The sequence below is a fragment of the Microtus pennsylvanicus genome, chromosome 5, assembly GCF_037038515.1.
Source record: "Microtus pennsylvanicus isolate mMicPen1 chromosome 5, mMicPen1.hap1, whole genome shotgun sequence".
Taxonomy (NCBI): domain Eukaryota; kingdom Metazoa; phylum Chordata; class Mammalia; order Rodentia; family Cricetidae; genus Microtus; species Microtus pennsylvanicus.
The window spans coordinates 44,709,210-44,737,037 of NC_134583.1; the positions used below are offsets into that span (position 1 = coordinate 44,709,210).

The 27,828-nt window shown below is 42.9% G+C and overlaps 1 protein-coding gene and 1 pseudogene across 1 annotated transcript; one reads left to right on the forward strand and one right to left on the reverse strand.

Moving 5' to 3' along the window:
* Positions 1–17,416: 17,416 nt before the first annotated feature.
* LOC142850826 (pyridoxal phosphate phosphatase PHOSPHO2-like) lies at positions 17,417–18,210 on the forward strand (annotated as a pseudogene).
* A 2,763-nt stretch (positions 18,211–20,973) lies between these two features.
* LOC142850650 (CUB and zona pellucida-like domain-containing protein 1) lies at positions 20,974–23,694 on the reverse strand. Its single transcript, XM_075974584.1, has 2 exons — positions 23,213–23,694; positions 20,974–21,535 (listed from the first exon to the last, which is right to left on the reverse strand). The coding sequence occupies exons 1-2, from the start codon at positions 23,692–23,694 to the stop codon at positions 21,244–21,246; spliced, it is 774 nt and encodes a 257-aa protein (XP_075830699.1). The 3' UTR covers positions 20,974–21,243.
* Between the last annotated feature and the right edge of the window lie 4,134 nt (positions 23,695–27,828).

A 27,828-nucleotide genomic window follows, 5' to 3' on the forward strand; every position in this document is an offset into this window, starting at 1 on the left:
AAAACCTCAATCATGTTTAACTTCCCATGGACATTTTCAGTGAATGGCCAGTTCTAGGAATGGTGGTTTAAATGAGAGCGTCCCCACAAGGCTAATGTATTTGAATTCTTGGACCCCAATTGGTAGAATTGTTTAGAAGGATGAGACGATGTGGCGGCCTTATTGAAGGAGGTATGCCAGTGGGAATGGGATTTGAGGTGTGAAAATCCCACCCACACCATTCCCAGTTAGCTTGTTCTGCCTCATGCTTGTGGATCAGATGCAAGCTCCCAGTTACTGCTTCATTGCCATGTCTGCCTGCCTGCCTGCAGCCATGCTACCTACCATAATAGTCATCCACTCACCCTCTGGAACCATAAACCCAAACAAATCCTTCTTCTCTAAGTTGTCTTGGTCATGGTATCATATCACAGCAACAGAAAAGTCAAAAGATACTAAGAATCATCCAGAAGCCCGTTGAGGGTCAAATGAAGCATGGTTACCTAGAGTGAAACCTTCCTATACCCCTCCACTCTTCTGTGTTTCTCCAGATTCCCTGATTTTCAGTCCTCATTTGGTTCTGAACTGTGATTTTGGGAAGGGAAAGTCCTCAACTGTGCCCCAGCAAGGTGAGCCTCGCTAAGGAGTGACCCTTGCATTGAGGAGTAGTGTTTACAAGGAGTTTGGGAACTCCCAGATCCCTACACAGCTCTGTGGATTCCTATCCACACAAGCACTCACCTAAGAGTCAGTGACGTAGTGTTTATGTGGGGCAGTGGGTGGGATACCTGCACTGGCATCCTTCTCATTACTAAGAACTGTCCACAGTTGGCTATATCTGTGCACAGTCACCCCGTACGGGGTGTGGCCTAAATCACTCATTCTTCTCATGACTGGAATCTCCTCTCTCCCCTGTCCCTAGGCATCAGTGTGTGAGAAGTCTTTGTAGCCACCTGGGAGGGGAGGAACACCTCGGGTCCAGGTAGGTAGAAACCTGCTTTGTGTCATGGCCATGAGTCAGGGTTAGAAAGGGCCAGGAAGACCTCCTCTCACAGATGGTCCCTACACAAGTCCCACTCTAAAGTAAAGTAAGGGGTGGCTGGGGGAGGTCATGGAGCTCCCTGAGTGAAGGCCAAGTTGAGTTTCAAGATGAATCCATTAGTTGTAAAAGCCCTATGTGTGTTCTGACCTGCTGCTTAAGATGAAAGTTCCACAATTGCCTTGTCCCACCTGCCTCATGTCCCTTCTAATACCAAAACTAGATGTCGGGTAAGGACAAGCTGCAACAGGTCTCCCCATATCAGGTACTCAGCTCCCCACTGGCTGAGGTTAGAAGGTGCTCAAGTGTTTTCTGTCCATGAGGAACTTGCTGTTAGAACAAAGAATCAAAGCCAAGTAAGGGATGAAGGCAATGTTCTGGAAACTCATGAGAGACAGATTGGTTCCCCTAGAGAATCGTGGGGCAGTGCCCTGGAGCACCTAGTACAGAGGTGGGGCTGGAGTGGGGCAGGCATGCAAGCATGGTATCTGAAGAGCACCTGCATCCCTTACTGCATCCCCCACATGTTGTCCATCCATAGGAGGCAGCTGCTCTTGCCATTTCCTGTTCCGTTCCTTCTTCTTAATTCCCCTCAGTAGGTGGCAGCCCATCACTAGTTAATAGCTCTGTCTGTGAACTCTTTCTGTGGTGCCCAAAGGCCTAGCTAAGGAGAGGAAATTCATGGTGATTGCAGGTGAGGCATCTGTTCTAGGAAGGGGCTGCAGGGGCCTCATAGACAGAACAGAAGTGCTGAAGGTGCACCCTCTTACCTGTGCCGTGATGAAGGGCACCTGGGCTTCTGGCTTGGGTTACAGGTTTATGGTGTAGTTGATTTTATCAGCAGAATCAGCACTGGCCAGTGGGAAAAGGATCTAAAGAGGACACCTGGTTCTGAACAGATGTGAAATCTGGGTGGTCAGTGGTGGGGGACAGTCACAGGTTTGCCTGCTCCTTTTAGCACACACGCTCGCTGTCTTTTCTGAAAAAGGGGCTACTCTAACTCAGATCAGCTCAAACTCAGGGTAGTTGATGGTGACCTTGAACACCCAATTGATGTGGGATTCCCCTCTGTGTGCTGTGAATACCATTGTTTAATAAAGAAGCTGTTTGGGGCCCGTGTTAGGGTAGAAAAGAGCTAAGTTGGTAATACTAAATTGAATGCTGGGATAAAGGAGGCAGATTCAGGAGAAGCCACGGAGCTGCTGCCAGAGACAGACACATTGAAATCTTGCTGGTAGGCCATGAGCCTCGTGAGAAAATATAAAACAATGGAGATGGGTTATTTTTGCATGTAAGAGCTAGCTAGCAATACACTTAAGTAATTGGCCAAGCAATGATTTCATTAGGATTCCCCTGCTTCCACCTCCCAGGTGGAATTATAGGGCATAATTAGGCTACACATTCCTTTTCTTTAGAAGCCACTAAGATGGCCCCATCATTAAATCCCAGCCCATGTAAATCGAGATATGTTCCATCAGGATGTACCCACTATCTCCCAGTGAGTGACACCACGTTGGGAAATTGACAAGCTGGACTGAAGAGGAATAACCTCCCATACTTTATTGCGACTAAAATTAGACATGCCCCTAAATCAACCTACCCGTTCCTTCTGGGGCTGAAAAAGTACAGGGCACTTATATTTTCTATTCATTTTCCTGTTTTTTTTCTAAAATGTATTATATGCCCTCCTGCCCAAATCTCATAATGAGTATTGATATTAGAAGTATAACTAAGAAACATAATTGAGACAATCATTGTTTTCAATATTGTACATTTATACAAAAGTACATAAATATAATTTTAGGTGATACACGACAACAGAAACACTATAGAAAGTGGATTGATTAAGAAAATATTCCACTAGGGAATTGAAATATTGATCATGAAGATTTCTTTTCATTCACCACTGCAACGTCAGGGTCCTTCTTTTACGCTACGAATGCAAGGGGGGAGGGCACCAAGGTCTATAAAGACACTGCAGTCATCACAACACTGGTGGGTACGACAAGACTCCATAGGGATGGGTTTGGCCGGGAAGATGTTCTTATGGCTGACCTTGCACGGATAAACACAGCTCACAGGACCGTCTGTTTCTTCTACAATTCTTAAAAGAAACAGACAAAATGAGCTTAGAATTGTCGTTTTCAGTGAGCTTCTAAAATCATGAGGGTTCTATGTGAAGTCAAGGGCTGAAGCCCATCACACCTGTGACACCAGCCTTGGGGTGAAGCTCTCTGCTCCTTCCCTATCTTTTCCTCTCCTACAGTTGCTATGCATGTGAACCCAGGTTGCCAGTTCAAGCAAGCGAGAGGGACTTGCATCCCAGTATCTGCTACAGGTCCCTGATGTGGGAATGGTGAAGAAGGTGCTAGAGTTGGCTGGGCTCAGCTCTGGTCTCCACCATATACGTCCCGAGAAAGGGACACCATTACTGCTGACAGCCTGCCTCTCATACTCAAGGCTTCTCTCCCAATCTTCAAACATCTCTCATCTGACTTCCACCCCTGTCAGCTGTCCTCCATGGAGTCTCTATTCTCTTGACCCACTTCACTTTTCCCACAGCCATTGACAATGAATGAGGGGACATGTGAGCTCCCAAGTGAGTGGGAAGAGGTCATTATGGCCACACAGGTCCTCCCCAAGGCATCCACTGTGGACTCCCCAGTCTACAGTGCCAGAGAGGGAAAGGGTGCTCAGCCAGGGCCCTGTAAAATAATGTAGGCACACCCGTTGAGGCCAAGTGACAAAAAGCAATGTTCGTACACGCACACGCACACACGCAGACACAAACACACCTACACACACACACATACAGAGAGAGTCCAGGCCGAGAGCAGTGAATTTGTAAGCTCTCAGCTCCAAGCTAGAAGGAAAACCTCCAAGCTTCTGTGCCCATCTGCCACCATCCTCCTAAATGGCCCTGACTTTCCCCTACTAGTGGCCACTGTAGTAAGAAATGACTCTGCTCCAGCTGAGGGCCCAGTGTCCCATTAGAAGGGGTATTCCGCATTCTTACCTAGCTGCATCCAGTGCCTTGACTACTTTGAAGTAAAGACGGAGGACAACTCCTATCAATACAACCAAGGCTGCCAGGATCAGAGCACAAATGACGATCAGTATTATTGTTTGGTAGTCAAAACGTTTCCACATACCTGGGCAGAGAAAAGAGCAGACAAGCAGTGAGTGAGGCCTCCCTCCCATACAGCCATTAGCAGGCCCCACACACTTCCTTCAGTGAAGGGGAAATGGGCCTCAAACACAGATTACATGGAATCCAGAGGGACTCTTTCCAGAGAGGCCTTAGCTGGTCCAAGGTGGACAGGAGGGAAATTGTTCATGTAAAGAGGATTCAACTGTAAAACCCTGGATTAAAAAGGAAAAGAACAAACCAAGCATAGAAACACGGGCATAGGAAAAGGCAGACAAGCAGAAATAAATAGATTCTCAATAAATCAAAGGCCCACCCTGGAGCTGGCAGTTGCCTCCTTCCCACGTGCCCGGGCCTGCTGAATTCAGTTTGTATCAGAGTCACAGCCAACCCTAGCCTGAGTGTGAGCTTTGGAGCTCTTGTACAGGAAAGAAAACTTCTAAGCCAGAACTCCAACAGTCAGAGAGCCTGAAAATCCATTTTGTAAATAGTGGGAATTATGGGAGGCAGGAATGGGGTGGGATGGATGAGTCAAGTATCGAATGTTGCCGCTGTCCTTCTAAGACCTGAGCCTTCAACATTTCTCATTTGGAATAATGAAGTTCTTTACACTTAACTCTGACACTCTCAGGTGAAAAGTGAACCAGGGAAACAGACTTTTCAGCCACCCAGAGCCTACCTGCCGCTTTCTGATTCTTCTTCTCATTGCTCAAAGCCAACATTTGTAAAAATACCATTAGATAACCAAAATAAACCTTTGGAAACAATGCTGACCATAGGTTAACTTCCTAAGAGTTACTGGTTAGGGAGGATCCAGAAACACCCAAGAAATAACAAGGTATTGTCAATGTTCTTTGTTGCCCCCCATAACTAGATGGTTAGACCTTATTGATGAAGACTCCTTACACTTTGTTGCCAGGACAAAGAAATCGATCTCAAACTGACCAGAAAACTCTCCTAATGACTCATTTTCAAAGAGCCAGAAGGTAATGTGCAGGCTGCTAGGGGAAAAATGACCCGAGGTCTTACTCAATGCTGGTTTCTGTTCCTACGACTCTAACCTGCCAGGCAGTGCATGCTCTGGTATATATGTAAGAGGCAGCAGAGCCATGAGTGTTTGGTGCATGGGATGGGGGGGGTGAGTAACAAATTACTTTCTGATTGATTTGAGGCCTGCTCCACAGGAGAAAATTCATGTCTAGTAATGTAATCCTAGTCAAAAACCTTGGCTGGGGAGGTCATGGGATTTAGATGGGAACCCACTACTCATATTTTCCTACATGGTCATGTGGTCAAGCTGCCTTTTAATATTTATGTTTAAGCCCATAGGTCAATGCTGGTCTCAGCTTTGGTCAGAGAAGCTCCATTTTTGGAGTGGGCAATAGTTAATGCTCACCATAACTGGTCAAAGCGCTAAGAATATGTGACTGTGGGTACTGAGGCATAGAGGACGCATGTGTTATCAATCAACCTCTAACACTAGGGCCCAGGAAACACTGCAGAAGAGGGGGAGCCAAAGAGTGTGTGGTGAGGAGTGCTATGTCCTCCTGTCCTGTGGCTATGGCTTTATAGCAGCTGTGATTGCCTACAAAAGATCAAGTCAATTAAAATGTCAGCATATTAAAGAAATGGCCTCTTGAAGCCCTATGCAGCCTACTGGGGGCTGTTGGGATAGCCGGGCATCATTTGCTTTGGGATATGGCCACTATGAACTTGTCCATCCATGGTGGACGGCACCTCACTCATGTGTACATTGTCAGAACCTATTAGATTTGGTAGGTTATAGAAATTAAAATTTAAAGAGATGATAAGAGCAGGAAAGAGGTGTCAGGAAGCTTTCTGGACACTTAGAGGGAGGTGTGTAGGATCGAGGTATGCTGTACACATATGTGACATGTGAAATTTTCAAAGAATAAAACTCTTACTTAAAACAGGAAACTGTAATTCCTGCAGTCCATGTTTGAAGTACTTATTTTCAGAAGTGTGGCCTGCTTGAATGGACGGCCACTGTCAGCTCTTCCATCTCTCCAGTCTGGGAATCTGTGTGATATCAGCTCTCTAGATACAGCTTTCTTTCACAGAGTTCTGAATTCCATTCCATGCTCAAGTAAACCTCAGCACCAATTTCCCAAATACATCTGAGCATTTGTAACTCTTAATTTTTCTATTTTAATACTACCTATCCAAGAACATAGGAGATTTTTCCATTTTCTGATACCTTCTTGAGTTTCTTTCTTCAAAGACTTTAAGTTCGTGTCATACAGGTCTTTCACTTCTTTGCTTAGTGTTTACCCCAAGATATTTTATGTTATTTGTGGCTATTGTAAACGCTGATGTTTCTCTGTGGGGGGAAGAGGAAGGAGGAGGAGAACATGAGGGAAGGGGATTCTTAAGAAGGGGGAAGGACAGAGAGGGAGAGAAAGAGTATAGATATCTTGATTGAGGGAGCCATTAAAGGGTTAGTGAGAGACATGTCACTAGGAAAATTCCAAGGAATCCAGCTAAGACTCTAACAAATAGTAGAGAGGATGTCTAAACTGACCTACCCCTGAAATCAGATTGATAACTACCTTAATTAATCAAAGAACCATCATACAGTAACTGATTGATGCAGGTACAGAGATCTACAGCAAAGCACTGGGCCAAGGTAGAAGAGACCAGTTCCAGAGAGGGAGGAGCGATAGGATAATATGAGCAAAGGGGTCAAGACCATGATGGTGATACCCATAAAAACAGCTGACCGGAGCTAGTGAGAGTTCACTGACTCTAGACTGGTAGCGAGGGAAACAGTATAGGAACAAACTGGGCCCACTGAGTGTCAGGAACACTTGTAAAGCTTGGGTAGTCTGTGGGGCCACTGGCAGCAGGACCAAGATTTATCCCTAGTGCTTGAAATGGCATCTTGAGTACATTCTATTTGAAGGGATACCTTCCTCAGTCTAGATATAGGTGGAGGGCCTTGCCTCCAGTGAAGTGTCTGACTTTGTTGACTCCCCCTGGGTGGCCCTACTGATTCTGAGGAGTGGAGGGCAGAGGATAAAACTGGAGCAGGGGAGGGAGTGGCAATTGGATTACCTATGTAAAATGAAAAAAGAGTGTAGTAAAAAATAATAATAAAGAAATCAAAAAACAAGAAGGAAGAAGAAGAAGAAGAAGAAGAAGAAGAAGAAGAAGAAGAAGAAGAAGAAGAAGAAGAAGAAGAAGAAGAAGAACTGAGTTATATAGAGACTGAGGCCTAGAAAGTGTTTGAATGATTTCCTTTAATTAGCTACGTGATGTTTTTATTTCCCAGTTAATTAAAGTGACTTCATTTGAAAAGAAAAACAAAGAAAACTAAAGATCCTGAAAAGGCCTTATTGAAACCTGCTACTTAGCTAATTAAAAAAATATAATTTTAAAGGGGCTAATTGGTTTAGCAGTTAGGATTGCTTGTTGCTTTTCCTTTTGCAGAGGATCTGAGTTCTACCCCCAGACCCTATATGGCAGCTCACAAGCATCTACAACTACAGTCCCAGGGGATCCTAAGTCCTCAGCTAACCTCCATGGGCATCAATGAGTTACACGGTGCACATAAACACATACAGACAAAAACATTAACAGATAAATAAATAAATCCAAAATATTAAATATATAAAACTTAGGGGGAAAGGGACGTCTAAAAGTATTCAGCATAGGCAGATAATCCAGCTCGTAGAAAACATAACTTACTCAATGAAAAACCTCAGTGCCATGCATGGAACATTTAGTCAAACACACATTCTTAGTGGGCCAAAATAACTGGATGGAAAACTCTACGTCTAAAGAGAACATGCTTTAGTTGTAGGACATAGAGAAACCAAGTTAAAACTGACTTCCCACGGGACAGGGAACCCTGAGTGCTTTTCGGGCTGAGGAGGGGGGGGACTTAATTGAGGGAGGGGGAGGGAAATGGGAGGCGGTGGCGGGGAAGAGACAGAAATCTTTAATAAATAAATAAAATAAAAAAATTAAAAAAAACTGACAGGGAAACTTTTCTCCTGTTGGTTAGGTTGCAAGTGCCAGAAAGTGATTTGTAGGCCTGTGGGGTAGGAAAGACATCAATGACCTCTGCATACTACAGTACTAACCTGACAGGCAAGACGTGTCTGCTGGAGCAATAGTGGCATGACCGTGATGGGGAGGGAGGGAGGTAACCATCTGCTTTCTGATTGGAGTTGAGATCTCTTGCACAAGAGGGAATTCATGCCTGGTGCTCTAAACCTGACAACAACAAACACCCTGGCTACTGTGCTAGTTTGCTTTCTGTTGCTGTGATAAAACATTGATTAAAGGGAACTTGAGAGAGAAAAGCATTTCCTTAGTTTATAGATTAGAACCCATCAAGGGAAGCCACGGAAGGAACTCAAGGAAGAAACTGAAGCAGAGGTCATGAAAGAACACTTCTTCCTGACTTGTTTCCCATGGCTCATTCAGCCTGCTCTTTTATAAAACCCAAAACCACTTGTCCATTGGTGCTACAGTCCACAGTGGGATGGGTCTTCCCACATCAATCATTAACCGAGAATATGCCCCTACAGACTTGCCTACAGGCCGATGTGATGAGGCATTTTCTCCACTGACATTCCCTCTTCTCAGATGATTCTAGCTGGTTGACAAAGCAAAACTAAAGGAAAAGCTGAGTGACAATTATTCCTAGTGTATAAACTAAAGATATGACCACTGTGTGCTATGATTAAGGAGAAGGCTTTATTGTAGGTAAGAGAAACAACAGCCAGAAGCATCTGGAAGAGTCCAGAGCAGGGGGAGAAAAAGTCAACTGAACATGGCCAACAGACTGGAGCTGGGCAGGAGAGAAGCAGAAGAGCAGAACTGAAAGAGGAACAGAACCAGGAAGAGAGGAAGAACATGGGAGAAAGAAGGGAGGGAAAGGAGAAAGATAGAGAGAGGCAGACAAAGAGAGTGAGCATAGACAGAACAGCAGGGTCATAAGGACAATGAGTAGCTGTGGGGAGGGAAGTCTGTAGGCTGGGGAGTTCAGGGTAGGGGAGGGTGAGGAGGGCTGGGATGCTAGCATTGACTTTGAAATGTGTAACAGGTTCTTGTGATACTGAGGGAGCCTCGAGGCCAGCAAGGGTTTTAATATGCTACTAGGCACCACAGGTGGCCATTTGTCCATTCTGTCTTTTGGAAATTTGGGAAAATGGAGTTTCCTTTGACCTGATACCTAGAGTCCCAAACTACATGGTTTTGGACAGCCCTGACGTATTTATTCCTGGAGTCTAGAAGACTGTGCACCATTTAAAGCTGTGTGCCTGAGAGGACTAGAAACACACTCAGAAGAGTATGAGCTTGCCCTGCGGTACTGCTGCTGGAGGAGATTGGAGGCTCTTCCCAAGGAGGAGAGGCCCAAGACATAGTTCTCAGCTGTTTGGCTCAGTGTTGCAGGCATAGCCCACGGGTACCCAGAGTCACTCAGCAAAGACTGGAAGATTTTATTGTTGTTCTTGTTCCCAGGAATTTAAAGAAACCTTTGCCTAATTATTAACTGCATCTGGGCAAATCAGTGTCTACATACAACAAAGGACACAGATGTTAGAGAATCGGTTGGGGAAAAGTCACTCAGGAAGCTACAATACAGTGACAAGCAGCAACAGCACACTTGGGAGACCGAAGACTAGCTTTCAAAAACACCATTTAAAATGTCTAGTTTTCAAAATGACAATATAGCATGATAAAGTAGAACACACAGAAGACAGAGCAATCAACCAAAATGCCAATTGAAAAGACCCAGATTTTAGCCCTATTTAAACAAAGATTTAATTCAGTCATTTTAAAATATGTTCAAAGAAAGCCATGTCTAAGGAACTAAGAGAAAATATAGTGTTATCCTAAAGAATTTTAATAAAGAGAAAGCTACTGTGAAGATGGGGGTAGATATTACAGATTTGGAACCTACAATAAACAAAATGAAAACGTCACCAGCCAGCTCCAATTTGAATGTGAACAGGCAGAAAAAAGAATCCACAGACCAGCCGATGGACCTACTGAAGTTATCCCGAAAAGGGGAAGGGTGGGAAGAAATGCATCCAGGGCTTCAGTGTTTCCTCCACATGTGTGAAGAATGTAAGCCATTCCCATGCTCACAACAAGAAGCTGAACAAACTGAAAATCAGCAACTCTACAGAGGTCAGCTAGAGAGCTGAAGTCAGGACAGAGAGCCAGCCCACCCACACAGACAGTTTAATAGAGAACCACAGCTCACCAGCCACAGTGAGACCCTAAAATGGTCATTACCATATGTCCTGGAGATAGGGACGGGCTAGCTGCAGAGTTGTGACCTCCTGGATGCCCAGTCTGAAAGTGAGAAAGATGTATACTCTTTTTTCCATTGTATGTTGAAAGTGTTAATATATGTTTAATTTTACAGGGTTGAAAATTAAAAGGTTTCCTTGAGTCTCAGACATGGTCTTAGATTTTTTAGCATAATTTTAAAATTATTTTTAAACTACATATAGTTTTAACTTCCAGTCAAGATGCATACTTGGATATCTATGATCCTAGGTGACAGGTGTAACGTTAGGCTCAAAAGGAAGGGACTCAGGTAACTTGATTCAGCTGAAAACTGAACTTGCTCATCAGAGAAATACTTTTGGTCCTGGTGAGAATTCTGGCTTCTGAACAAAGTCTCAAACAAGAGTAATCTCAGTAGGAGGGATAGATCTTTCTCCTAAGTTTCTTTATATTTTAAACTATAAAAAGATGGAGCCTGAAAAACAACTTACAAGAAAAAAAATCAAACAATAGAAGCCTGACTCAAGTAGGTATTCTCTTTAACTTCCTTGTTTTGCAGTTATTTAACCATGAGGTGTGAGACACTGCCGGTGTCGCTGAGTGTGTGCTTGAATCCTAGTGAACAGCTTCACCTCATTTCACTGTACAACTGAACACAGCCAAACACCTGTAGCTTATAATGTCAAGGGTGTTTAAAACCTCATCTATCATTCTGTTTAAGTAATTGATACAGTTGACCAGGTTCTGATTAGCAGACTCCCAACTGTTAGACTTTAAATGGTACAAAATAGTCTCTATTTCTTGAAGCTAAAATATGCCTAGAGGTGGGATAGGACTTGGCATTGTGATGAAGGGGGCTGTAAGCTGATGTCACAGAGGTTGGCTTGGAGCTGGTGGTAATTTCTAGCAGCCCTGGCAGACCTTATCTCTCCCTCGGTGGAGTACATTGGTCTGTCTCTGAACTGCTCTAAGAGAGTTGTTTAGATCCTGTGCTCAAATCACAGGTTTGAGAAACTGCAGGTTTCTGAAGCATACTATTTCAGAAACTGTTTTCTTGTATTTTGAGGCGTGTGTGCACGCACGTGTTTTAAATAATTGTCGTTAATTCAGTGCTAGACGGCTTGATTCGGTAAGTATACTTTGTAGTCAGACTCTTTTCTGTTGTCTCTGGGTTTGCTGCTCTCGGTTTCAGATACTAGACTAAGTCCAGGAAATGGGACTTGATGGTAAGGTTAAGTGTTTAGCAGGGAGACATAGTCTGCTGGAAGACAGAATGAGGCACAAGAAACTCCTGAGAAAGCTGGCTCATGGTCTGAGCAAGCCTGTTTCAGCCTCAGCAAGGGGTTGGCTCTATACCTTCAGAATCTTTTTAACCCTGAGAAAGCATAACCTACTTTGCTTCTTTGTGGGGGTCTCCCAACCCCTCAAAAAAAAAACACTGTCTTCAAAATACTTTTTTTTCTCAGCAGATTTGGGCAATAACAAATTTGTGTCATTCCCTCAGTCCTTAAAACCGGTCTCCCTAATGTATTGGTGGAGTGATTTCTGATTCAGTAAGCATGGTTTAGAAGGTGTGGGAAGCTCCAGTGCAGGCTTCTCATTCGCTGTGGGTCTCTCACTCCCTGTGCAAAGCAATTACTTTCTCTGTCATCCTCATTTCCTGATACTGGATTTTACAATCAAGTCTTTTTGTTGTTGTTGTTGTTTTGTTTTGTTTTTTGTTTTTTTGAGACAGGGTTTCTCTGTGTAGCTTCGAGCCTGTCCTGGAACTTGCTCTGTAGACAAGGCTGGCCTTAATTTCAGAGATCTGCCTGCCTCTGCCTCTTGGATGCTGGGATTAAAGTCATGTGCCACTACTGCCTGGCTCAAATCCCTTTTTTTCTTTTTTTATTCTTTCTTTTTTATTTATTATGTATACAGAAGAAGGTACCAGACTCCATTCCAGATGGTTGTGAGCTACCATGTATTTGCTGGGAATTGAACTCAGGACCTTTGGAAGAGCAGGCAATGCTCTTAACCTCTGAGCCATCTTTCCAGCCCCTCAAATCCCTTTTCAACCACAAATAAACTCTCTTACCCACCTGAGGTCAGCGTGGACCTCCCTGGACAGAGTTCCTTCTACTTACACACATGAGGATTCATGTTTGGTTTCTTTCTTCTTCACTTGGGGATGGGACATGGGGCAGCAGTGGCCAAGTGGCTGCTGAATTTGGGAGTGAAGCCACCTTTGCTGCCTGATCTTCTCTTTCAGGTGTGAAAGATGTTAGACGTGAATACGAAGATTCTCATTGCCGTTTTTTGCGGTATGGTGACTGGTACAATTATGCTGTTAATCATTGCCTATTTTATTTTCTTGAAGGCAGTCAAGGAAGTCAAGTAAGTCATGCTAGTAGGAATGAAGAACACTTCTGTAATGGGACACTGGGCCCTCTACAGTGGCTTCTTGTAGGGAAAGTCAAGGACCACTGTTAGGTCTGAGAGAATGGGGACAGATGGGGACAGAAACTTGAGGGTTTTCCTTCAAGCTTGGAGTTGAGAGCTTATGAGTCCACTGTTCTCAGCTGGACTGTGTGTGTGTGTGCGTGCGTGCGTGTGTGTGTGCAGGCATTCCTTTCTGTCACCAGGGAGTGTGCCTTCAGTATTTAGCAGAGCCCTGGCTGAGCACCCTTTCCCTCTCTGGCACTGTAGACTGGGGAGTCCACAGTGGATGCCTTGGGCACGAGCTGTCTCCTAATCACACAGAGTGTGGCCATAATGACCTCTTCCCACTCACTGGGGAGCTCACATGTCCCCTCATTCATTGTCAATGGCTGTGGGAAAAGTGAAGTGGGTCAAGAGAATAGAGACTCCATGGAGGACAGCTGACAGGGGTGGAAGTCAGATGAGAGATGTTTGAAGATTGGGAGAGAAGCCTTGAGTATGAGAGGCAGGCTGTCAGCAGTAATGGTGTCCCTTTCTCGGGACATATATGGTGGAGACCAGAGCTGAGCCCAGCCAACTCTAGCACCTTCTTCACCATTCCCACATCTCAGGGACCTGTAGCAGATACTGGGATGCAAGTCCCTCTCGCTTGCTTGAACTGGCAACCTGGGTTCACATGCATAGCAACTGTAGGAGAGGAAAAGATAGGGAAGGAGCAGAGAGCTTCACCCCAAGGCTGGTGTCACAGGTGTGATGGGCTTCAGGCCTGGACTTCACATACAGCCCTCATCATTGTAGAAGCTCACTGAAAACGACAATTCTAAGCTCATTTTGTGTGTGTGTCTTTTCTTAAGATTCGCAAATTGGGGAGACGACGAAAGCTGTATTAATTCTCCTAAGTTCACTCAAGAAAAGATCATCCGGGTCAAACCCATGACTGCGGAGTCTTCTTGTATTCTCCAGGGCTATGATGAAGATAGCATCTATACAGATTCTGGCACCCTGCCAACTTATTTTTGTGGCACCTACAAAGAACTCTGACATGGCTGGGGAGGAGCCCCAAAGCTTCACAATCAGTATTTCTTTTTTAGTAGAATAGTTTATTTTCAAATTAATTTCTGTTATGTTTATACTCTTATTTACTCCGTAAATGGTTTTTATGTTCTTTGTATAATGCACAATAATAAAAAATAATCTTTTACCTTCACATGGTGGTGTTGATCGTTATGAAGGTCCTTTTTTTCTAACGTGTTAAGTCATTTTGAGGCTTGAGCCTATATACTATGTTGCGATGTAAGCAGGAGAATTACAGTAGACCATAAAAAGGGGCATGTATGCAATTTTGAAGATGGGATATCATTTTGCGAAATGCCTAAATTTTTAAAAGTACTTTAAAATTACGTTGAAGACTTCCTAAGCCCAAAGGGAAAAGTGATTCTTCTGAGATGACATTTTCAGGGGTAAATTCTGATTGAATTTTGTTACATGAGATTCTTTTTATTTTTTCTTACATTTTTTTAAACTGTGGTGTAGCTAAAACTTTACTTTTCAATTTGAAAATAGATTTTTCCATATAATCTATTCTGATTATGCTTCAAATTGCCCAGCTCCTCCAGATCCTCTCCAAATTCCCACCCTCTGAAGTCCATACTCTTTCTTGCTCTCCTTCATTAGAAAACAAACAGGAATCTAAAGAAAAAAATAAAATAAGTACAAAGAAAATCAAATGGAACAAAACAAACAAGTAAACAAAATGAATAGCCAGGGAAAATGTACAAGAAACACATTCAGACATAGAGAAATACACACTGGCACTCACAGAAATTTCTAAAAAATACAGAAAATTGGGAACCAAAATGTGTAAGAGCCATAGGGTAAGAAAAACAAGAAAAGATTCGCAGGTAAGGGATTATGAGTCAAAAACCCTAAAATACCAATGTGTTTGTTTTGTGTTGATCATCTACTATTGGACACGGGGTCAGGCCTTAAGAGTGGTTTGTATGCACAGTGAGACTCCGTTAGAGTAAACTAATTTTTCATTTGCAAGTTTTTATCAGTTGGAGACAGCTTCTGGGTTAGAGATACGGGCCTGTTTCCACTTCCACTCCTAGCACTGAGACCCCAAACCTGTGCATCCCTGTGCAGGGTGCCAGTCTCTATGAGTTCATAAGTGTGTCGATTTCTATGGTGTTTAGAAGACCTTGCTCCCTTGGTGTTCACCATCTCCTCTGGCTCTTACAATATTTCTGCCCCTCTTCTGCAGGTTTCCCTGGGCCACATGTGAAGGGAGGGAATTCATAGAGACATCCCATTTAGGGCCAAGTGTTCCAAGTTCTCTCTGTACACTGTCTAGCTCTGGCTCTCTGTAGCTCTTTCTTTTTTGAACTTTCTTTTATTTATGGTATACATATGTGCCTGATTGTCTATATGTACCCCATCTCTATGAAGTGCCCAGAGAGGCCAGAAGAAGGTAGCAGATTTCCTAAAGCAGGAGTTACAGTTGTGAGCTACTTGGCATGGGTTCTGAGAACCAAACTTAAGTCATCCGGAAGAATAGCAAGCACGCTTAACTATGAGCCGTGTTTCAATCCCCAACAAATATTAACAGTAACCTAAGAATTCTACATGGATGTGTCATAATTTACTTAACCCAAACTTTACTATTGAGAACATATTATTTCTAAATTCCATCTATTAAATGTTAAAAAAGTACCATAAAAATCTTATCACTAAGTATTACTAACAGAAAATAAAACACTTTGGGGTTGATTAAGTCTGAATTCTGAGTATCATGCTGGCAAGGCTGTCTCAAAGTTGCCAAATTCATATGCACACTGGTTACTTTTCTCCGTGTGAGACCAAATTCCTGATACTGAAAAGGGAAGCGAGGGTTTTTCTGCCTTCACAGTCTCAGGGCACAGTCCCCTGGGATGAGATGGTGGCAGAAGCATGTGTCACACAGAAGAAGGCCACAATGTCAGCAGTCAGGAAGCAGAGGGAGATGACAGCTGTGCTCAGTCTGGGCCCCCTGCCACCCACAAGTAAACGCAGGTTCTAATGCCAGTGAAGGAATGGACTTGCCAGAAACAGCGGGGAGCAGGGGTGGGGGTGAAGAGCAAAGGGAAAAATTCCTTCCTTCGTGCCCTTTTATGGCTACCATTAGATGGTGGGGCCCAGATGAAAAGTGAGTCTTCCTACTTCAGATGATTTAAGAAAAAAATCCCTCACACCTTCTTAAATTTGAATTAATTCCAGATGTAGTCAAGTTGACTACCAAGAATAGTCATCACAGGTCTAACCCCTTCTCAATGGTATCTCCTCACGTCATCCTTAATTCCCAAATGAACACAATAGCCAGGTCAGTATTACACCCAACTTGATATAACTACCCCACGTACAAGTACAAACACATTCTATATTTAACCATGTCATAATTACATGAAATGTGATATAACCGTTCCTCATACAACTGCAAATGCACGATACATTTTGAATAAGAGGCAATACCACTTGAAGGACATTCTTTTAGTATCTCAAACTTAAACATAATAACCACTGGTATTCTCTTAATTGATGTTACAGTACCTGATAAGAAATTAAGGAAGGAAAACACAAATACTTGTATAGACACATTCTTAACACTATTACAGAAACACTCATGTCAATTATAATCCATATTTTCATTCCTGATGGGTTTGTGTCCCCGGTTTCCCTGCCTGGATTAGGCTGTAGCTTCCCATTGACTTTAATTGCAGGGCATAGTAGCACCAAGAGATACCCTAAAGGATTTCTTACATTTCAGACATAATTTTTCTTACCTCCATTGTGGAGAAGCAATCCAATTTCTCCACAGTAATCTTCATCAGTCACTATTCCTAACACTGTTATGCCTTTGGTTCAAGGGCATCGGAAGCCCAAAGTGGCCAGGGGGAAGCCCTGAGTTTCAGTCTAAGGGAATGTTTGTTGTCATCTTCCTGGTTGGAGTGCTCCCCCACCTGGAACCAAAACTTCTAGGCCATAAGAAATTAAGGTCATGGGAACTGGAAGCAAAAAGGTTCCTAGTGGGCCACTAGGGGCAACAGTAAGTGGAACCATTCCTTTTTCTACCCTTCGATCCCTGCACCCATGAATATATGACCATGTGTACTGCCCAAAGTTGTGCCTGCTGTGAAGATTTTCCTTTGCTGGTGCCTTTCAGGGTTGTCACAAAAAGGAGTTGACTTCTGGGTGGTGCCTGCGTAACATGTTGAAGCATTAGTGAAGCCAGGCGGTGGTGTATGCCTTTAATCACAGCACTCAGGAGGCAGAGGCAAGCAGATCTTTGTGAGTTTGAGTCCAACTGGGTCTACAAGAGCTACTTTTAGGACAGGCTCCAAAGCTACAGAGAAACCCTGTCTCAAAAAAAAAAAAAAAACCAAAAAAAATGCTGAATATGGTAATAAGTATTTGTAACCCACTGTTGTGGAGGTAGAGACAGGCTGATCTCGAAAAACCAAAAACAAACAACAACAACAACAAAAAACCCCAAAAAACAGGTGGCAAATTAAAGATTTTTAATGACCTAAATTCAGTGCTGAAATAAGATTAATTGGACTGCAAGTGCCATCTTAGGGTAACCCAAATCTGTCATTGGAACCATGAAAGTTTTGTTGGTGTGTGACTTTGACGATACAATCATAGATGTCAATAGTGACACCTGGATTGTACAGTGTGCTCCAGACCAAAAAAAAATCCTATGGAAATGCAAGATTCTTACCAGAAGGGGTTCTGGACAGAATTTATGGGCAGAGTCTTTAAGTATTTGGGAGAGAAAGGGGTGAAAGAAGACGAAATAAGAAGAGTTGACATCAATGCCTTTCACTTCGGGGACGGTAGAGCTTTTCAGCTTTCTAAAAGGAATAAGGATACATTTGATTGCATCATTATTTCAGATTCAAACTCAGTCTTCATAGGTTGGGTTTTAGAAGCTGCTGATTTTTATGATGTCTTTGATAACGTGTTTGCTAATCCAGCAGCTTTTGAGAACAGTGGTCGTCTCAACAGTTAAAAATTGCCACACTCGTTCTTGCAAATAGCTGTCTGAAGAACCTTTGTAAAAATGCAGTTTTGCTAGAATTTATAGATAAACAGAGATGGGGTGAGATTCAGGATTGTTTATATAGGAGATTGTGGAAATGATGTCTGTCAGGTACCTTTTTAAGGAAAATGATGTTGCCATGTCACGGAAAGAATATACTCTACATAGAATTCTTGCAAGAATGTCTCAAAATCTTGAGCGTATTGAATCTTCTGTTATAATTTGGTCTTCAGGTGTTAAATAATTTCTCACTTACAATTTCTAATGAAGGAGTAATGTGCCAACAAAAAATTTAACAGGCATTAACAGCTCTTCAATACTCATAAAGAAATACAATTTTAGGGATCAGGTCACAGGGTCACTCCTAGTGTCTAACATGGAGAACATGTTTTTCAACCTGCAGATGACCCTAGCATATGAGGACAATGGCACAGCTCAGAAGCACCTATTTTCCATTCCTAGGTCTGGCCTTGAGACTGGTGAATGGTAGCCACAGGTGTGAGGGCCGAGTAGAGATCTCTTACAATGGCGCCTGGGGCACAGTGTGTGATGACAGCTGGGACCTCACAGATGCCAAGGTGGTGTGTCAGCAGCTTGGCTGTGGTGTGGCCATGTCAGCCCCAGCTGAGAGCTACTTTGAGAGAGGCATGGGCCATATCATGCTGGATGATGTGCAGTGCATGGGGGATGAAGCCAAGGTGTGGCAATGCACACATCACGGATGGTTCTCCCACAACTGTGGGCACCATGAGGATGCCAGCGTGGTTTGCTCAGGTGAGTGGCAAGGCTTGCATCACATCTCAGAGACAGAGCTTTGCCAACCCCAGCCATTGGGAAGGGAGCTGTCAATACCAGCAGGCAAGCTGTCAGCAATGAGCTCTGGGATTTGACCTGATTTTAAAGTCAATTTACTTAAGAGTTAGTTTGTGAGCATAGATTCCAGCATCTGTAAATTGTTTAAAATCTCACCTGGAAAATAGCCTACCCCCTCCCCACCCCCCGCTAGTCAAGGTACAATTTTAATTATCATTTCCTTTAATCTGAATCTTTACTATGCGAGTTTCTTTTACAAGGAAGCTTCAAACTTCATCAGCTTAAACAGAAAGCCAGGGCCACATCCTACAAATAGACCACACTTAAACACAGATACAGTATCTTAGTTACTGTTCTATTGCTATGATAAAACACCCCTGACAAAAATAACGTATAAAAGAAAGCAATTTATTTGAGGCTCATAGTTCCAGGGGCTAGAGTCCATGACCAGTATGGTGAGGAGCATGGTAGCAGGCAGGTAGGCATGGAGCTGGTGCAGTAGCTGAGAGTTCACATCTTGATCCACACAGAAGCAGATGGAGTTAATTAGGGTTTTCTTGGGCTTTTTTTTCCTCTTTTTTTCTTTTTTGTCTTTTTTTTTTTTTTTGGTTTTCCAAGACGGTTTTTCTGTAGCTCTGGAGCCTGTCCTGGAACTAGCTCTTGTAGACCAGGCTGGCTTTGAATTCACAGAGATCCTCCTGCGTCTGCCTCCCAAGTTCTGGGATTAAAGGCGTGTGCCACCACTGCCTGGCCTTTCTTAGGCTTTTCGAACTTCAAATTCTGCCCCCAGGGACACACCTCCTTCAACAAAGCAGTCCAACCGGCAGGGAACAAATCTTTCAAACATATGAGCCTATGAGAACCATTTTCACCACAAACAGTGACAATGAAATCATTGTCAGAACCAGAAATTTGTTTTTGAAAATTTCATAGTACCTAGATATAGCTAGGTGTTTAACACTAGCTGCTCTCTCGAGGATAAGGTTCAGTTCCCAGTACCCACACAACAGTTACACTATCTGGAATACATGGAATCTTCTCTGTAATTGGTCAGCTGATTAATACATTAAAAATAAGAATTACAAAATCTAACCAACTAACAAGACAGACACATCATATAGGTGACTCTCCCTGTGGTCATAGTGTATAAAAAGAAAAGAAACCTGGATTCTAGACTCCATTATCCAGACAATGGACCTAGATATTCAGAATCTCAGGTGGTGACTTGGAGTCACTCTTAGATGTGCAGGTGGAATACATCTGGTTTTGGTTTCTCGCCAAAGAAATAATTCAAATTAGCAGGTTTCCCTGTGGGGTCGGAAAGGACGAAAAGACGTTGTTTGGTGATTCCTCACTCTGCTTGTGTCTTTTGTAGTCTCTCTGTCTGGCCCAGTACCGTCATTTCTTGTTAGTGATATGATTTCAGGTAATGTTTATTGACTGGCTCTCATGTGCATTGGTGAAGTTACACTGGGACGTAGGATAGTGGTTTAGGGGCCTAACACCCTGTCTTCATCATCACTAAATTAGCAAATGTCTGAAATATTTCAAGTCTGCATTTCTTCCTCTGGATGATGTGGGTGCATCCTCAGGATATATTGGGATTGGATGACTTTCCTAGTACAGAGGTAGAGTTGGCACTGTGCCTGGCATGTGACAGAACATACTGCGTAGATATCAGCCATTATCTTCTGACTCCCAAGGCCAGAGCTTTGTAAGCATTTCCCTCTGCACACTGCTTTCTATCTGGCAGAACAAAGAACAAAGTAGCTAAAAGCATGAACTTTTTCATTAGCTCCTGGCTTTTTGTGACCCAGTAGTTGCCACATTTCAAATTCAGTCACTGGCTCTTCAGGGCAGGTCATTAAGAGCAGAGTTCAACACTCAGAGAAAAATCGGGAGAAAGGAAGTCTGTTCCCTTCAAAACAAAACAATTGAATGAACCCCTTTGAAGGTTGCTCTCAAAGCCAAGTCATTCAGGGTTCTGCTAAAAGAGTTTAAAGAAAATGAACAGTGGCTCCGAGAAAACACTTTATTTTATTTTTATATGAGATTGCTGGCAGTATTTGGAAATGAATTAATATATTTCCAGAAGAACAGAAAGAGGTCCACCCACCTATCAGCACCCAAATAGTAACAGATATTTTTAAAAACAATCTTTGTTGCCCACAGGAGAAAGAGAGACAACCATGCTTTTTCTAATGTTTCATACATTTAAAGACAATGATCAAGGTCTTGAGAGTGAAGAATAACAGAATCAGCATTCTTTATTTTCCTTTATTGCCTACAACAGACAAACTGCCTTAGAAGTTAGTGCTCAGGATTGGTAAGTGACAAACCCCAGAGAAGAAATCCCTTGGCTTCTCCTGCCCATCTGAATGCATAGAGTAGACAGTGCTGCCAATGTCTGGCTTTTGGGTGACCAAACATTGCTTCCTGGTAAGAAACAGACCTTGCTTCCAGTTTCCCAACACACTCTTGTAACAGCGGGAGAGATCACACCAGGGCCTTGCTCTGATGACCTGCTCTGTGGATCTTTAGTGGCCCCACTGTTTGGAAGTACTCAGTTGGTTCTTCTCTGGCCTCTGCAGAGCCTGTGCCTCTCCTCCCCCGCCTTGTACAGCCTTGTGAGCATCGGGAAGAGTGGTCTCCGATTCGGCAGACAGCAACCTTACACTGCAGGTAGACCACATCGTAGCTTTTGAGGAAGCTGAAGGCGTTGAACTTGAACTGGGCCACGTTCTTCCCAGAGGTATGCATGTCAGAGTAGGATTTGTCTTTGATGCACCTGATGGGGAGGAAAACCCAAACCAAAAAGGTTAACTAACACATGACATAAATTTCCTTCAACCCACATAACCAGGCTGGCTTCTAAAGTTCTGAATGCCAAAAGGAGATCTTCCCACTCCCCTCCCTCTTGTGAAGCAACAACTACTACTATACTACTATGCTACTACTACTACCACCACCTATGATTTTAACACCATTGTTCATGGAAACCATATACCTGGTCATAAACAGAAGGGAACCATTAAATACAGGAAAAACAAGTCAAGGTTTTAGCTGTAACCTATTTTGCCTAGAGGGAAGATTATAAGGTGGATGATATATTTAAAAATGCACTTAGATTATTTAAAAAGTTTATCATAGGCCTGGTAATGCAGGGCAGTGGATGAGGGCTTGGTTACCTATCACCCACAATGTTCTGATTTCAATTCCCAGCACTACCCAAAGAACGTAGATTGTAAACTGTAGGGTGACATAAGTGGTATATTAAGAGGAGATAAAGTGTTGTTATGTAAATGTATAGTTCAAAAGAATCAGAGAAGTTAGAGAAGGTAGGCACAGGGCAGGGAAAGAACATAAGACAAATATAACAAATGGTGGTAGAGTCTAATCCAACTGCTTGCATGAGAATGTTAAGTATGAACGGTTCATATTTACACCAATGTGAAGACAGAGATAGATTACAGGAGAATCCACAAAACCCCCATCCACGTGCTCTTTACAAGACAGCGCTGTCAGTACACAGACACCAACACTGAGATGGAGGGAGAGAAGCATGGCAGCCGCTCCTTTGTTCAGAACAAACTTCAGAGCGCGCAGAACTGTCAGGGCCAAGATGGGTGCTTTGTAACAACCAAAGAAAGGGTCAACCCTCTACGAGCAGATCCTTACCCAAGATAATCGAGGTAAGGAACAAATCTTTATCCCAACATAATAATCGTCAAAATAATGCACCTGCAAACAGAGCATTAAATATGGGAAGCAAGGGAACCAAAGTGAGATGCTGACAAACCCACTGTAGTAACTGGACGCTTCACTCTCCCTCTCTCAACCATAGATCCAGTGGGGAGGAATGCAGTAAGGGCAGAAGGGACCTGAGGAACACTCTTAATCTACTAGATCTTGTTGACATTGATTAAACAGGGCGGCTGTCCTTTGTGTTATTTGGAGAAAATAGACACGTGTGTAATGTCCCCAGAGAAAGATTTGCAGTAACACCTGATAAGATATGTAGGAGCCACAGAGGCAAACAACTTGCCAAGGTTCTCACTTGGCAAGTCACTGCTGAACCAATGAGCTCGAAGACATCTGGCTGGTTTAACTAAGAGCTTAGCTCGGGAAAACACATGGACTCATCAGTGTGAGCCAAAGTTCTGAAGATTTGTCCTGGGAGGGGAATCTAGGAAGGAAGGGAGGATTAGGCTAGAAAAGATGGGGTGGGCTAACAAAGTACTGAATGAGGTCTTGCAGGAGTCAAAGGAGATCTAGGCTGCTGTACTCTCCATCTTGATCAGTGTCTGGTAGAGACATGCAGGATGTCTGATAGAGACAGGTAGGGTGTCTGGTAGAGCTATCCTACACCCTTCTGAGTTAGTACTCCAGGTCAGACACTACAGGTTCCCCAGAGAAACACTATGATCATTTAATACCAACTAGGGAGAGTTTCCATGATCCTTACCCTTCCTGAATCAGTTCACACTTGACAGTTGTGAAATCACTGGGGTCAGGAGAAGCCACACAGGTATCCACAACGAGCCTCAGATTGGGATTGTGGCTGTGGAGGGTGGCCTGCAGGAAGACCTCTTCCCTCTGATGGGTATAAGGAGGAGCTCCAACCCCCATATTCTGGGATGCAGGCGACTGGAGGAATGAAATCGACACATCGTAGCTGACATGGTCCTTCTGAGTGTCACTCGCATGCACAATTTCCACTGCAGACTGGCCATCCACTTTGCAGGTGAACTTCACCTGGGGCACCTTGTGCCTCACGATGACTCGGCCAGGGTGGCCTTGAGTTCTGCCTCTGATGGAGTTGGAGTAGCTGAGAGAGCCTTGATGATCCTGAGAGGATGAGAGAATCATAGGTAGTGTACCTGGAGCCTTGATGCTACTCTTCAGTGGAGTCCTTTCCTTCCCATAAGAGCCAGGTACCAGCTTCATGACCTTCTTGAGGGCTGCAGCAAGGGTCAGGCAAAGCTACTGCAAACCCATCCCTCCTCCCACAGTTCGGAAGAGCGCCTGGCTCTACCGATGTGGGTAAATGTACCTGTATACTTCTAAATATATACTTTTAATTTTGTATTGAAGAAAAATATTTTCACACAAGTTGTTCTGGTCACATTCTCCACTCCCACCCCGAGTTCCTCTCCACTCACCACAGGACACAGCCTGTCCACACCACAGGACAAGTATGCAAAAGCAAACAAGAGGGAACCCATTAGAAAACTGAACACAATCTCAAATATACCCCAGTTGCAAACTCTGCAAAGTTCATATAAGAGATACAAAGGAGACCTACATAAGTTTCAGCCTCTTTAGAGAAGATGAACTGTGGCCACATGAGCTTTAAAGCCATTAGCCAAGAAACACAGACGCTGTAGAACAGCTGGGGGAGATTATACCCTAGGATTTCTAGAGAAAGCCTAGTCTCTACTCCACCCCAACAGACAACAGATCTCTGTTCTAAGCCAAGATGGTGGTACAGTGCTGGGTGGTAACAATGGAATTTACAGACAGAAAAGCAAATGTGTTCTGCTCACCACTCTTGCACCCATGCGGTTCCCAAGATTGCTGCATGAAGATCTGGTATAGAAGCTGAATGAACACTATCCAAATTTGGGGGGGGGGGTACTTCCAACACTGACTGGCAACTTTTTTCTGACTCTTATAAACCTCAAATACCTCAGCCAACTAGAAGAGGGACACTGAGAATAGGCAAGGTATAGAATTTGCTTGAGCTAATGTGTCTTCATACTGCTGGTGCTACAGGCCAGAGGAACTAGCTGCACACTCCCCAGCACTAGTCCACTCTCAATGCTAGATCCCAACCCATGCAGAACACACCCTCCTTGCTTCCCCACAGTGAATATATGGAACCATGCTGTGCTGGACACCCTACATATATCCCCAAACAGCTAGGTGTCAGACCCTAATGGACATCCGCAGCCCCAAAACCACATGTCCATTTAGATATCAGCCCTTACCTGACACTGTTTCTTACCCCCAAACACTCATATATTGTCCTCCATATACATTACAAGTAACAGTTCACTTTCACCACCTACTCACCAGTAGGAGGCAAGATACTACAGATGTGTCCCCTCCCAGCTGCTGTGCTAAGCAGCCTTGTTAGTAATTGACACTGCTTGTCACTGCCTCCCCTGACACCATCTCAAATGCATTTGGTGGTATTAGAAGAAGCTGGATAACAGCACCCAATAGAACTGATAAGAAATGGTGAATGTGGGTGGAATCAATGTTGTGTGTATCAGGGATTCATATCTGCAAGTTTAAAAGTGGAATAGAGAATTTTGTGAAGTATATCCTAAAGATTATTTTATATTTTGGAATAAATGGTAGTTGGACCATGTCTTGGAAAGATTGAGAGCTTACATAATATGTGGACTGAATTTGGCCAATCCAGACTGACATGTGTAGTATCTTTAGGTGTATATCTTATAGGCTCAGGGATGTGGGAGTGTATGTACACAGTAGTGTTACAGGAAGAAATATTCAAGTAGGGCTGGATATGTAGAATTTTGAGAGTGGAAGTGGTGTGGATTGGTATGGGATGTTCTTCTGTCTATATGTTGCTTTTATTGTTAATGAATAAAGAAACTGGTTTGGTCTGATAGGGTAAAAAATAGATAAGTGGGAAAAACTAAACTGAATGCTGGAAGAAAGGAGGCAAAGTAGTAAGAAGCCATGGAACCATTGTCAGAGATAGACATGCCAAAACTTGCTGGCAAGCCACAGCCATGTGGTGATACAGAGATAATAGAAATGGATTAAATTAATATGTAAGAGTTAGTCAGTAAGAAGCCAGAACTAATGGGTCAAGCAGTAATTGAATTAATACAATTTCTCTGTGGTTAGTTTGGGGCTGAGCAGCTGAGAACAAACAAGTGGCCTTCTTACTACAAATTGGCACCAATGTGGTCAACTAAAATCCACTAATACCCCGAGAGAGTTTGGGAAGGATTTCTAGGCACACATGCACACACACACACACACACACACACACACACACACACACACACACACACCAGAGTTATGCACTGCTTAACACCATGGATCCTATAAGAAAGGTTTTCCTGATTCAGCAGTAGAACAAAAAAACATGGTTTTGTAATGGCAACTTCCTGGGCTGTGTTGCCAGTACAAACTCTGACAAGGTCTGGCAATGGAGCATTTAAATAAGGTTTATAAGCAGAATGCTACAACTTGCTTAATGGCAACATAGACACACTGTGTGCCCAAAAATGGGGATGTGAGCATGGCTCACAATAAACAGACCTCCACCCCACCGTGTTGGACTGGGCAGAGCCACAAGACAAAGCAGCCTTAGTGGCTGCTTAGCATTTTAGGAAGTGCTTCTGGCTTAAATAAATAAATTACAGATATAAAATAAAGACATATTCAGATATAAAAGACTTGTAAATGGGTCACCGTTTTTGGATAAATGTGCATGGGCTTGGGATAAAGAAATAAAGGAGTATAAGTAAATGGTTTTTAAAAAATAAAATAAAGTCTTTAAAGAGACAGAGTAAACTTGTAGAACAAGTAATAGGAATAAAGAAAAATAAGCCATGTAGAGATGGACTATATACAGAGAGTCTGGATTGTGAATATTATTGTGTTTTCTTTGAATTTTTTGACTGTGAAGGAGCTAAGCAACCAACATATATATCTTATATATTTCTTGACTTCAAAATATGGGTCTAAGGATATATTACTTTGGAAAAGACGCTCATCTTTTGTTTCCATAGAGGATGAGAACCTGTGGATTCCTTCTAGACTAATGTGGTTTGATAGACCCCGTGAAATGTCACCGTGAACACTCCCAAAAAAACTTTACCCAGCAAAAAGCAGGAAGTGGTTTGGAGAGAACCATGCCCAAATTCCCAAATATTGTTTAAAATGTTTGTTTACATTTAAATGGAGATATGATATAGATAATTTCATAGGTAAGGATCTTGGTTTATTGATACAAATTTAAGGTCAATTTTGTTATACTGTGTATATGCATTTCTGATCTTGATTAGGTATTGTGTTTGTCTAGCTCATTTAAAAATATAGTATATATTTAAGAAATATAAGTTAATACATAGTCATCCATAATAGTCAAGCTTGTAGTCATGTTAGTTAGATTTTCTAGATATACAGAGATATATTTCAGTTAAATAGGCATTCTTCAAATCTTTCAAAGACCTACAGAATATGTCATTTAAAGTGTCTTTAGATCTTAGGACTTTTCATGACAATGAGACACAGCTGCTCCTGGCAGTACCAATCTACTTCACGAGGAAGATGGGCATTGAAGAGGCTCCTTATGGAGTTTGCTAGCCATTTACATAAGAAACTGCTCTTGTCTCGACTTGTTGATGCTATGCTGTATGAACTGGACATGCAGGACCCCAGAGAAATGACTGTTGAACTTGTGTAAAGGTGAAATGACCCTTCAGGATTCCTGCTTTATGAGTCTGCCAGACATTCTGCAGGACACAAAAGAAAGAGACTGAGAAACTGCCAATAGAGGCAGAACTGTCTTTAAATTTTCCTGCTTTGTGGAAAAGTCTGATGGATACTATAGGACTTTAGTCTGAAGATGTATGATACAGAAGAACATTGGCTGACTGTAGAGTTAGTGAAATGTCTCTGTCAATTCCAGAATTTTGGAAGTTGCTTATAATGCACTTTCTGATTACTTAGGTAATATTATTTCCTTCTGGAGTCATTGATGGAGTTGAAGAATGTGTAGTTATAGTTATAGTTTTCCTTAGTTATGATAAAATATAAAGTAGATAGAAATATTGTAACTGTAATTTTCGCTTGATACCTATTTGTTATACGTAATTTTACTATGTTAAAGTTAAACCAGTCTTTTTATTTAAACAGAAAAGGAGAAGGGATGTGGAATTCCCCTCTGTATGCTGTGAATACCATTAGTTAAGAAAGAAACTGCTTTGAGACTATGGCAGAGCAGAGAAAACAAAGCTGAATTTTGGGAGAGAGAAGGCAGATTCAGAAAGAAGCCATGTAGCCCTACCAGAGATAGATTCCAGAAGTTTGCGT